The sequence below is a fragment of the Lemur catta genome, chromosome 11 (assembly GCF_020740605.2).
Source record: "Lemur catta isolate mLemCat1 chromosome 11, mLemCat1.pri, whole genome shotgun sequence".
NCBI classification, from domain to species: domain Eukaryota; kingdom Metazoa; phylum Chordata; class Mammalia; order Primates; family Lemuridae; genus Lemur; species Lemur catta.
In genome coordinates this window covers 97,032,483-97,045,191 of record NC_059138.1, presented here as the reverse complement: position 1 = coordinate 97,045,191, position 12,709 = coordinate 97,032,483, and the positions used below count along the sequence as shown (strand labels likewise).

General features: G+C 37.9%; 1 protein-coding gene across 2 annotated transcripts; it reads left to right on the top strand.

The window, feature by feature from the left end:
• Positions 1-1,827: 1,827 nt before the first annotated feature.
• Positions 1,828-7,859, top strand: SEC61G (SEC61 translocon subunit gamma). Of its 2 annotated transcripts, XM_045564901.1 has the most exons (4): positions 1,828-1,915; positions 3,278-3,377; positions 4,645-4,747; positions 7,701-7,859. In XM_045564901.1, exons 2-4 carry the CDS (start codon positions 3,284-3,286, stop codon positions 7,708-7,710), a joined length of 207 nt encoding a protein of 68 aa, XP_045420857.1. In that variant the 5' UTR covers positions 1,828-1,915; positions 3,278-3,283; the 3' UTR covers positions 7,711-7,859. The 2 variants fall into 2 exon arrangements, with proteins under 2 accessions (XP_045420857.1, XP_045420860.1); XM_045564904.1 differs by lacking the exon at positions 1,828-1,915 and having other exon boundaries at positions 3,275-3,377.
• Positions 7,860-12,709: the final 4,850 nt, after the last annotated feature.

Here is a 12,709-nt window from a genome sequence, read left to right as displayed (position 1 = left end):
AATGATTCAATGTGGTGTCCCATAATACTCAGTGGTCTTGTAGTATATCTGCATTATGGTGAAAGGCATAACTTTTCACTAGATGAGATCCTAGGTTTCCCAAATATGTGATGTCACAGCAAAACACTGCAGCCTATCAATACTTGTTTCACAGGACTATTAACTACAACATGTGTTGGATATGAAGCAGAGTGAAAACTATTTCAAAACATCATGGTCTATGCACTGTTTCTCCTCTCTTATCCTAACTAGGGAGCACAACAAAGGTATCTGAAGAACAAATATAACTCAGGAGTAACCAAGTTAGCACAGAGGTGTGAGAACTCCCAGTGCTTCTTAAACCTCAGTACCTCAAATCTCATGGTAAAATTTTTTTTAATGTAAAATTCTAAGGCCTGACCCTCCATATTGATTCAGTGGGCCTGGGCTGGAGGTCATGAACCTACATTTTTAACACATTCTCCATACATTCTACTGTAGGTAGTGTAGGCACATTATATATGCCTTACCTTAAGTTTTAAAAGTCACTTTTAAGCTCTGAAAAAAATGAGGTGTGTTTGACTAATGCTTCCCTAATTTCAGTCCATGTGTCATCTCCTTAAAGATCTATAGTGCCCATCCGAGGTAATCCTGTCTTTATTTCAGTCTTTTTCCCCTCTCTCACAACACCGTCTTTATTTGTTGCATAGCATTTACTTGCAATTATTTACTTGTCTGTTTCCCTCCCTACATTCTAAATCCCCTTACTGGACCATAAGCTCCAAGAGGGTATGACATGTTTGGCTTATTTACAGCACCTAGTAAAGTCTTATACACTGAAGGTACTCAATATTAATTGTCAAAACAATAATTTATTCTAAAAACATAAAATCATACGTTGGCAAGCTCACTCAGATGTCTGGGTTTATATTATCAGAAAACACATGAAGTCATAGCACCTACAGTGGTACCCTTTTCTCCAAGGAAAATCTGGTTCAAAAATGGGTGAGGACAATACAATAAGATAGCCTGAAAGGCCATATTCACATAATCTTTATTACAGTGTATTGTAATAACTGTTTTATTAGTTATTTTTGCTAAGCTCATACTGTGCCTAATTTATAAATTAAACTTTATCACAGGTATGTATATACAGTATAGGAAATATCAGTATGTACAGGGTACGGTACTATCCGAGATTTCAGGCACCCAGTGGGGAAAAGGGGGGAATACTATATACATATTCATTTATTTACTTTTTAAACCGCAACCAAAGCTTATAATACATTTTAACTACTTCCTCAAAACAGACCTAGCGTTTGCCACGCCAAATGACGCGATATTCCCATGATTGACAGCGGAAGGCCACGTTTCGGAGGCGGGACTATCATAAATTGGGTCGTAACATATTGTCTGTAAGCCTCACTTTGACCAACACTGTATACATACAAAAGTATGTACAGTAAGGAGACACACGCCCCACGCTGGGCCGCAGGAAACAAAAACTCTTATGAGAAACCCACCATCCAAACAAACGGAGTCCATTTGTCATTTACCCAGAAGGCCGCTACCGGCGAGCAGGCGCCGCGCAAGGGCGCACGGGGCTGGCGCCGCCAACGCGAACGCGGGGAGGCCGGCTGCGCGGAGGTCCGGGACGCAGCCAGGCAAGCGCAGCGCGGAGGCCACGCCCAAACGCCAACGAAAGCGGCCGCCGGGACGCACGCCGGCCACCGAGCCCCTCCGCCGGCGGCTTCCGGAAGCAAGGCCGAGGCGCGCGTCGCGCTGCGCCTGCGCACTGAGGTCTTCGCGTAAAGAACCGATTGGACGGGCGGAGTGGGCGGGCTGTTGCCAGAGCCCCGTTTTCCGGTTCCGGTGGGCCTCAGTCAGTCTGTTCCTGTGCTACGTGTCGTTGGCGGCTTAGGTGGCAGCTGGACGGGTGAGGGTCTTCCTGCGGGTGGGCAAGGGCGAACGGGGCGGCCAGGCCCTTGTGACTCGCGGACGCCGTCTCCCCGGGCGGCCTTCGCGGGGCGGTCGGTGACAGAGACCCTTCGCTCCGGTCTCCGCCGTACGTATCGGCACGGCCTCTGATGGAAGAAAGACCCGGGCAGGCCGCGGTCGCCCGAGCGAGAGGGCATCGACGGCCCGTGTGGTCCTTAGGGCTTAGCGTCCTGGTTAGGGTTCGCCCTTCTGCTTGTCGTCCTCTGCCGCTCCGTGTGGACTCTTAGCTCTGGGGCTTCCGGTGTCTTCTGTGCTGTAGTCAGAGACGGTGGCCTGCCACCGGGGTCCCTTCGGGGTTGGCTTTGAGGGTGTCTGTGTGTGGAGTTCAGCCTTGGGCTTGCCAACTCTGGCGGTGTGAAGTGAGAGGAAAGTCCTTTGGGTTTCAAGAAGAAAATTAAGTGAAATACTGAGAGAACAGGCATTCCTGTGTTTTTGTCCCGGGATGTTACAGAAGTGTAGTGATCTGAACCACCATCTGGCCACTATTCTAAGCACTGGAAATAGAGTAAAATACAAATAATACTCTGGCCTCATCACTTATACCAATGGCTCTCAAAACAAATTGGATGACAATTCTATTGGGTAATAGATTCCTCAAAAGAACCTGTATGATAACCTGTTTACTTAACAGATGTGTTCAAACCTAACAGTCTGGAGTTGAGCTAATAACTTCTAAGAATCTGGATCTTGCGTTAGCCAATTTTTGTGGTTTTTGAAAATTTCATCTGTGTCTTTATCAATCCCACACAATACACTGTTCTCAAAATGTGTTGTATGGGCATGTTTTGGAACACTCAGGTTAAAATCCACATTTGCCTCTATTCTAGGCTTTTGCAGCAGCATAGTTGGCATTCACTGTACTAGACACTAATTTCTGGATAGTTTAAAATACAGGAAACAATTGTTGTATCCCAACATTGTTGGTTCCTTATCAGGAACAGTGAAAGGACTGCAGAGTGAGTAAGGCATGGATGTATTGTCAATTGTTTAACCTTTTAATAGAGATAGCCCTTTTATATTAAGAATGTGTGATTCTTTGTTAATGAGGATAATATGAGTGAGATCTGTGCTTTTCTTATTGCCTTTGATCCGATGCTTTACTGGAATTTACAAAAATAATGTTAATTTAGGCTTTGGAGTTTTTGTTTTGTTTTGTTTTATTTCATGAGATGAAATTGACCCATATCAGGCATGAATTCATGGCTGGTCTTATTTACATCTTGATATGACTGAGCAAGTCCTTCTTATATGTTAATTAATACCAGTGAATATTTTTTTCCCGTTTTGTTTTTTTAAATAGGCCGTCATGGATCAGGTAATGCAGTTTGTTGAGCCAAGTCGGCAGTTTGTAAAGGACTCGATTCGGCTGGTTAAAAGATGCACCAAACCTGATAGAAAAGGTAATAGCTTGAACATGAGAGAAAAAATTAAATCTTAGCATTTTCTGAGTTTTTTATTTAATTAACATCTTCCTGATTAATAACTGTTGCATTACGTTCATCAACATTTTTATTGGTTTATTTTGCTTCATTACTTTTTTAAAATTGTCATTTCTTCCTAAATTTTATATACTCTTTGTTGTCTAAATTTTTCTGTTTTACGGATTTCCAAATGGCATAAGATTATTTATTTCAGCCTTATTGTCTATGTTAGACTTAAGTTAGTCATATTTTATCATTTTAGAGTTTTTAGTATATTGCATATTTCCACTTTGGGAAATCTTTAGAGTCCTCCTTGCTCTGCTCCCTCCCCAATGAACAAAACTTTAACATGATACCAATTAATATAGTTGTTGCCAACCTAGAAAGTTTGTTATATCACATGATTCATGTGTTAAAAGGTACACCAGAATTTGTATACTTTTATTATTCATTGACTGAGTCAGGAATACAATAGAGAATATATGTAACATATAACTAAATATGAATAAATATAATAGTAGTCCTTGCTCTTATGGAACTTAGAATCTATCAGGGAAGACCATCATAAGTAAATGATTGCAATTATATTTTTAGTTACTGCTGTGGTAAGTATTATGGAAGGTAACTAGAAGGAAGTTTGACAGCACTTAATAGGAGGACTAACCACGTCAGGAAGTCAGGCAAAGCTTCCCTGAGGAAATAACATAAAACCGAAACATTATCAGGCTCTGAAGCCTTTTTATAAAATTGCGCTTAACCCAATTTGACTTTTTAAGCCTTATTTTTGTCTTCATCATAATATCAATGACACGGGATCCATTGTTTATAATGTACCAAAAAAGTATGTTTCTGCTTTTATTAGTATGTTACAATAAAAATTACGTTGCATTAAATAATTTTTAAGAGAAATATTTACATATTCCTTCTATTCATGATCTTTTTTTTTTTAATTCTGGTTTTTTGCTAGGAAGATCAAATGTTTCCAGTGCTTATTGATGAATTCACTAACACAGACATACACTATTATTTCTGTGTTTCCTTAAATATCAATAAAATATGGAAATTTCAAAACCTAACAAGTTGTTTACTATCAATAGTTCACTTTTTCTTTTTTATAAAAGTATATATCTACTTATCAGGAGAAATGTATGCCAGTCAGTTTGTTTATATTACTGATGTTTTTTTTCCCATACTTTCAGTGACAGTATAAAAAAAAATAATGTGAGTTTTGTGTTTTTAAATGCAGAATTCCAGAAGATTGCCATGGCAACAGCAATAGGATTTGCTATAATGGGATTCATTGGCTTCTTTGTGAAATTGATCCATATCCCTATTAATAACATCATTGTGTAAGTAAACTTTGTGAAATGGACTGTTACCTAAGATTGAATGAAAATTGAAACCATGTGAGTTGACAGCCTGCTATTTCATTACTACACAGATATGTCTCTTGACTTTTTAGTGCTGTTCAAGTCTACTGATATGTTTTGAGTACCTACTAATTCAAAGTGCTTTTAGATCTTTACAGCAACTCTGTGAGCTAGGCACTATTTTCTATAATAAATAAAATTTTACAGGATCAAGAAAGTATTAATAATTTAAAGGTGCTCAATATGTCACAAAGGAAGTATTCAGTGACAGACCCAATATTCAAATCCAAGACCTCCTTATGCTATATCTTGTTGATTTTTAAGGTGTAGAGGAAATGCTCCCCATTTAAAAATCACTTTTATGATAGAGTTCTATCTCTGGATCAGATCGTGTAGATTCACATCCTTTTTCTTGTCAGTAGCTGTCGTGGCCATGAGCAATTTGCTTAGCTTCTCTGTGCCCACTTTATTCAGTGGGGATAATAGTTCTTATTTGGATTATGACTGAAGTCATATAAAGCCCTAAAAATAAATTTAGGTAAGAACTTAAGTGGAAGTTGTTATTGTAATGAGCCATTGATACTGATATGAATATATCATAACCTTTAAGTATGTTAGAGAGGAGAAGAAAAGTCTGAGAACATTGAGATCACTTTATTCTTTTCCAAATATTTTTGCTTTTTTAAATTCATTACAAATTGCTGGGATACCTTATGGCATTGAGCGGTTAGAGTACAGTCAGGTAATTCAGTTTAGTATAAAGACTTGGTATGAGTTTCAATAAATTTACGCTGGTTTTATATTCATTTAATCTTTCAGCCTCATCTGCCATTTGGAGGTAGTAATATCTATTAGGCTTATTTTAGGGAATGGTAAAGTTTGAAGCAATGATTTTAAAAAAGCTTTCTAAACTATAAATCTCTTAAATAGCAGGTATTTTATCACTGATACTGGTGAAGCTTGTCTTTTCAATGACAAGTGACTGAATGCATGTTGTCAGGAATTTCGTAAGTAGGTTACCATAGTTACTATATTAAGCAGAAATGCCACAAAGTGATATTTTAGGATCATGAGGAGTTAGAGCTGGATAGGACTCAGTCGTTCAGAACTTCTTTGTCAGTTCAGGAATTCCTTTTATTTTACTAGTGAGAAGTGCCAACTGTAGAATTGTGGAATTGTATTTAGGAAACGCGAGACCTTCTCTGGGCTCCAGTTACCGAATCTGTGGAAAGAAGGGGTGGCTTAGTCTCTGTCAGGTCCCTTCTTCTTCATAGTCTGTGCTTCTGCTCTTTCCCATTCCTTCATGGACAGGTTTAATGGATATGAAGTGTTTCTTTAAACTGGTATGAAATTAGTTTCCTGTGAGAATCACCCTTCATTGTTCTCAGTTTTACCCTACAGATCAAAATGTAAGCCTGTCTTTTCCATTTTTTTGATATACAAGCATCTTTTGAATTTTTTCCCCAGCTTTCACTTAGCACTATATTTTTGTCTCCCTTGCCAGACATCACTGTCTGCCTTCAGTCATACTTAGATATACCTGTCTTTCACATTAGATTATGAGTTCTGAGGCAAACCTATTTGATTATTTATATCATATGTATCTCCTATAGAACCTAGTCCACTTCCCTTAAAAGCATCCCTTAAAAGCAATAAGTGTTTGTTTAATTAAGTGAACATCTTACAGTCCTTTGCCTTTTTCTAATGGTGTTCAGGGTAATAATAATAGCTAACATTTACTGGGAGCTTGTCCGTGTGCTGGGAACTGTTCCTGCTGTATGTGAGTCAAGTCATTTAATCCTCATGAAGAAACTGAGTCACAGAGAGATTAAGTTATTTCCTCAAGTTGCGCAGCTAGTAAGTGATAGAGCAGCATATAAAACCTTTTGGAAGCTAGTTGCATAGAAAACTATTCTTCTAGTTAAAAAATTGTTTCAGTATTTGAGTTGAAAATCTATCTTTAGATATTTTTTACCTTAAAGGCCAATTAAAACATTTTGCGAGAAAGGCTAAGGAAAACTTACTCTTTTCATGTTATGCCATGATAGCTATAAAACAAAGAAATCTTTTTTTCCCTACTTGAAAGAGCACAAATCACTGTTTAAATCATTTTGAGATAATAGCAAGGGAAATATAACCACAGGCTTCTTTTTCATTAGATTGAATTGTTATCACATTTTTTTCTTATGATTTTTTTTCTTCTTTTTCTTTACAATTATAGCGGTCAAAGTTAATATCCACAGCATCATAATTTAAAGGAGTTATGCATTTGCTGTGTTTTAATTACAGCAATACTATTTAATAACATAAGCACTTAAAATACTTAGCATTAAAGTATATATTCAGGAATAATTTTATAGTTTTCATCTAGTATTGGCATTATTTTTATTTAACATTGTAGTACTAAAATGTATATCTGACTATACAATTTTAGTGTTTATGCTTTTCAAACTTAGAAGTTCTTCTGTGGAAAAGGTGGTTTTTGTTTTTATGATTAAACCAGGTTTTTGAATGACTATAGTAAGATATATTGGTTGAGAACCATTGTGCTTGTGTACGGTCTTTATTTTCAACTGGTTTGTTGACTGTATATGAAATTGAAAAGCTTCTCAACCATCCTCTCATGTAATTCATATTTTTTTGTCATGTTCAGAGAGACATTATGCCAGACTGTTCCAAAATGGCATTTCCCAAATGAGCATTGTGAATTTTAAAATACACCTGGTTCAGTAGCCATATCATCTCTAAGGACCTTTTCAGTTCCAAGATTTTAAAGTTCAATGTGCCTTTCATTTATGCTATCTTGGGATAAAGTTAGGTGATTCTCAAATAATTGGTCTTGAGTCCTTAAAATTATACCATATTGCATTTCAAATAATATTATGAAAATCTTATAAATGCTCAGAAATGACCATTTTTCTTTCTTTTACAGTGGTGGCTGAATACGTTTTGGAAGAGTGTTTTCCATCTTAGGGATTGGTGAACAAGTGAGGGTTTGAGAAGCTCATGGAGTAAACATTTGCCTATATATTTTGTGTTTTTTTCTTCCAAGGTGTTTCCTATTTCTAAATTAAAATAATTTTGAAGTAAACATCTCTTTTTTTTCCATCATAGATATAAGTATCACATTTTCATTATAGAAAATAATAGATTCTTTCTTTATTTCTTTGAGTGTTTTTTGGTGTATAGGAGAAATTAAAGGGCCTGGTGAAATATTACACTTTCTGAGTACTCTTGTATCTTAGTCTATTTGTGCTGCTATAACAAATATCTGATACTGGGTAATTTATAAGTAATAGAAATTTATTTCTCACAGTTTTGGAGTTTGGGAAGTCCAAGATCAAGGCACCAGCAGGTTTGGTGTCTGATGAGGGCCAGACTCTTTGCTTCCAAGATGGTGCCTTAAATGCTGTGTGTTCATGTGGTGAAAGAGATGGAAGGGCAAAAAAGGCCAATGGCAAACCCTGTGTGAAGCCTCTTTTATAAGGGTCTTAATCTGTCCAGGCGTGGTGGCTCACACCTATAATCCCAGCACTTTTGGGAGGCCAAGGTGGGAGGATCACTGGAACCCAGGAGTTTGAGACCAGACAGGGCAACATGGCAAGACCCCACCTTTACAAAAAATTTAAAAATTAACCAGGCTTGCTGGTGCATGCCTATAGTTCTAGCTGCTTGGGAGACTGTGGCAGAAGTATTACTTGAACTCAGGAGTTTGAGGCTGCAGTGAGCTATGATTGCTCCACTGTACTCCAGCCCAAGCGACTGCAAAACCCTGTTTCAATCAATCTATATTATACACGTCTATATGTAGAGAGAAATTCTTAATCTCATTCACAAGGGAGGAGCCCTCATGACCTAGTCACTTCCTGAAGGCCCCATCTCTTAGTACTATTATATTGGAGATCAAACTTCAACATGAATTTTTGAGAGCTATAAACATTCAAATTATAGCATCTTCTTTTTCTTTTTTAACAATTTTTTTTTTTTTTTTTTTTTTGAGACAGAGTCTCACTCTGTTGCCTGGACTAGAGTGCCGAGGTGTCATCTTAGCTCACAGCAACCTCAAACTCCTGGGCTCAAGCGATCCTCCTGCCTCAGCCTCCTGAGTAGCTGGGACTACAGGCAATGCGCCACCATGCCTGGCTAATTTTTTTCTGTATATATTTTTAGTTGTCCAGCTAATTTATTTCTATTTTTTTAATAGAGACGGAGTCTCACTCTTGTTCCGGCTGGTTTCGAACTCCTGAGCTCAAATGATCCAACTCCTCGGCCTCCCAGAGTGCTAAGATTATAGGCATGAGCTACCGCGCCCAGCCAAGTTATGGCATTGTCTATCAGATAAATGTTTTTCCTATGGTGGAAGAGAAAACAGCAGGTAAAAGATGGTAGATGTAGTGAATTCCTACTACAGTTTGAGGGTAGGGTATGAGTTTTATCCATAAGTAATTAAATTGTGAACAGGTAGTCAAAGTTATAGGAGTTTAGGTGCTACTTGAAATAGCTTCCTGAGGATCACGGTTAAAACTTCATAGTCAGAAGTCCTCTCCTAGCTACACTAGTCACTCTGTCATGAATGAGCATTGGAGTTCTGAATTTATGAAGAATTCACTGATGATTGAATCTGAAATGAAAAGGGGACTTATCCTTCTCCTTTTAAAAAACAGTAATTTAAATATGAGACAGTTTATTCCCCCTTTAAAAAAAAGTACATTAATTTGTTCATTCAATATTTATTTAGTGAACTTTATTTTCCTAGTTCTAATATGTTTTTCAAACTTGGTTAGAAGCACACATTTGGATAAATGTTTTCTGATTTTTAGTGAATAAGGTAGGCAAGTATCTAATTAGTATGATTGGGTGGTATTCTTCAATTTTGGGATCCGTGATTCAGAGACTAAAGTCTGTTTTTATCATGATAGTTACAGATTTTTCTACCTGATGTTGAAATGTAGACATTGTTTTAATCTTGAATGAATTGATGTCTTCAAAGAAATAAAAATAGAGTGAAACTTTGCCATCTCTAATCTTAAGGAGACAATATGGCCACATTTTATAGAAGATATTTAGCTCCTTAAAGGCCCAAATTGTATGTGTTTTTATATACATATATGTTTGTGCTTATATATTTGTATATATATTTACATATATACACATATGCAAGTATATGCTCATATATATGTATTTATTAAACATGGTATAAATTATTCTAAAATGTGGACTGACTTTGCTGGCAAATAGGCGTTTTGTTGCAGGATAAAATGATTCTGAACATTCCTTTTTGATGTAAGACAATTATAAATCCCTATTTATAGCATACATTTGGGCTGTTTATTTTGATAACTCGTTCTTGACAGATAGGTAGATAAAATATGTATTTTGTATTTATACATGTAAATAACAAGGGTTGACCAAGAACTCTGATGATAGACCAGCATAACCTTCACAAGCAACAATTGAATTTCTTTGGTAGAAAAGAATAAATAGGTTTTTCTTATTAAGTTTTCTCCTAGTGTGTACAAGAGCTGGTACATTGTGTTGTAAAACAGGACTCTTAAACTTAAGCATGCATACGAATCACCTGAAGGAATTTCTTGAATTTTTTTCTATTTTTTAAATACCTATTGTGAAACGTACCAATGCCCTTTTGACAGTTCTTCCTTTTCCACGAATCCCTCTGTTAATGTTTTACAAGCAAGTCCTTCCTTGGTGAGCTGGTCCAGATGAAAATCTATTGAACAACGAAAAAATCAACAGAAAGACATCAAGGAGGGAGACAGTAACAAACAGAGAATGGCAGAGCCTTTACATGGGCGGTTGGGAAATACAGGCTGCTTCCCATTGCCCTTGCTGTTACTGCTGGAAGGCGTTGTCTTACTCCAAAATCCGTCCTTGCAGCATTTGTCTCCCATTTGTTATGCTTTGCTTGTAAAGAAAGGTGCTTGATTTAACCTGAGTGCAGGAGATGCCATGTTTTTTTGTGCTTGCAACTGGCACCTTTTGACAGAAAGCTTTTGCTTAAAATGATCTGTGTTCTAAGTTACATAGTGGTTATTATTTTTGCTCTAGAAAAAGTGGATTTCTATATTCATTGGATGTACATATCTCCTATTTTCCAGGACTTGTTCTACCTATAACTCTGACTATGTGAGCACTAATGTGTGCATTTCCCTTAAAATTTTTTAGCTTGCTTAATTTTTTTTAATCAACCTTTTTAGCACTGTTTTCTAGGCTTTGTAGAATACATCTAGAAGAGGCTCCTGGTGTCTTGATTCTGTGATTTAGAGATTGTTAAAAATAGAACCTCAGACAATTCACTAATTGCAATTTAATCAAGATGTATTTGCATGCTCCTCCCATCCTCCCCACCTCCCCTCAGAAAATCCTTGCTTGATTGTTTCGAGAGGCACTCAGGAAACATTTGTTGGATCTCTACATGAATGGTATTTGTTACAAATGCTGATTGACTGAGTAGAGATCAGATCATATGCTTTAAAGGGTTAATGATGCCTTTATAGGGTTTTATAGTTTTCAAACTATTTCTTCTCAGGTTATCCTCACAATAATCCTGTTGTTAGGTTCAGAGCCCAGAGAGAGACAGACGAAGCCTCATGGTGTGGCCAAATGCTGTTTATTTTGAGCATCTGGGTGCACCTGGGTAGATGCCAAAGAGCGTCCACCAGAGAAAAGATGAGAGCCTTGGGTTTTATAGAGGGTTTTTCTGGGGAGAGTAAGTAGGCCAGAACAGCTGCTTGTAATTAATTCTTTTTCAAACAACCAGCTCCTGGGACCCCTGCCCAAGTCACATCCATCCTTCAGCCTTTTGAGCTCAGGCGTGGTCCTTATCAGGAGAGAGAGGGAGGGGTAAACTTCCGTCCCTATGGGGAGGGGGAAGGAGTGCTGGCTGCAGCTATCTGTGAGATTTACAGGTCTGGGGACTCTCCACACTCCTGTGGCTGTTGTTTTGCCAGCCTAAGTTTTGCATTAACCACATTCTGTCCTATACATACTTGTGGGGTTCCCACCTGGAACAAACCTAACACCTGTTTGACAAGTAACGTAGATACTATATTCTTCAAAATATATGCACAGTTTAACTACTTCTCATGCCCTCTGCTGCCACTGCACCATCTCATCTGGGTGTTTACTCCGATAGCTGCTCCACTAGAACATGAGTTCCACAGACGACAGACATTTTTGTCTCTCTGATTTACTGCTATACTCTGTCAACTGAAAAGAAGCCAAACTCTGTAACATAATTTGAAGAGGTTTATTCTGAGCCAAATTTGAGGACCATGACCTGGAGCCACGCCCAAGAGGCCTTGAGCAAGTGGACTGCTGTGGTTGGGTTATAGTTTGGTTTTATACATTTCAGGGACACAGGAATCCCATGTAAAGTCATAAATCAATACATAGAAGACATACATTGGTTTGGCCTAAAAAGGTGGGGCATCTCAAAGGGGGATTGTTTACAGGTTATAGGTGGGTTTAAAGATTCTGACTTGTAATTGGTTAAAAAATGAAGCTTTTGTGTAAAAGCTTGGAATGTTTTAAGGAAGTCTGTTAATCTGAGATTAGCTACTGGGCCATGTGTTTGTTGTGTAAATTGAGAACCTGCAGGTTTGTCTTGCATGGCCTTAGGCCTGGTAATGAGTTACAAAGGATGTCCCCAGGAAGGGAAGGGGGCTGCTATGAAGCATGTCTGACCTCCCTCCTCATGGCAGGCATTGGCTAAGAGGGGGTCCATTCAGTCTGCTAGTCGGGGGGGAGGCTTAAGATTTTATTTTAGTTCACTACAAATGCCTAAACCAATGTCTACACATTGTAGCTACTTGATAAATATTGCTAAGTGAATGACATCGAAGTGTTTGCTGGTTTAATCATTCCTTGTTTGTAAGTACAGATGATTATTTAGACCACTGGCCTAGTATCGTGCAACCACTG

Excerpts from the sequence above, each read along its gene's own strand:
- SEC61G (XM_045564901.1), top strand. The coding sequence starts at position 3,284 with ATGGATCAGGTAATGCAGTTTGTTGAGCCAAGTCGGCAGTTTGTAAAG. Across the intron at positions 3,378-4,644 it reads CACCAAACCTGATAGAAAAG|AATTCCAGAAGATTGCCATG; the intron begins GTAATAGCTTGA and ends TTTTAAATGCAG.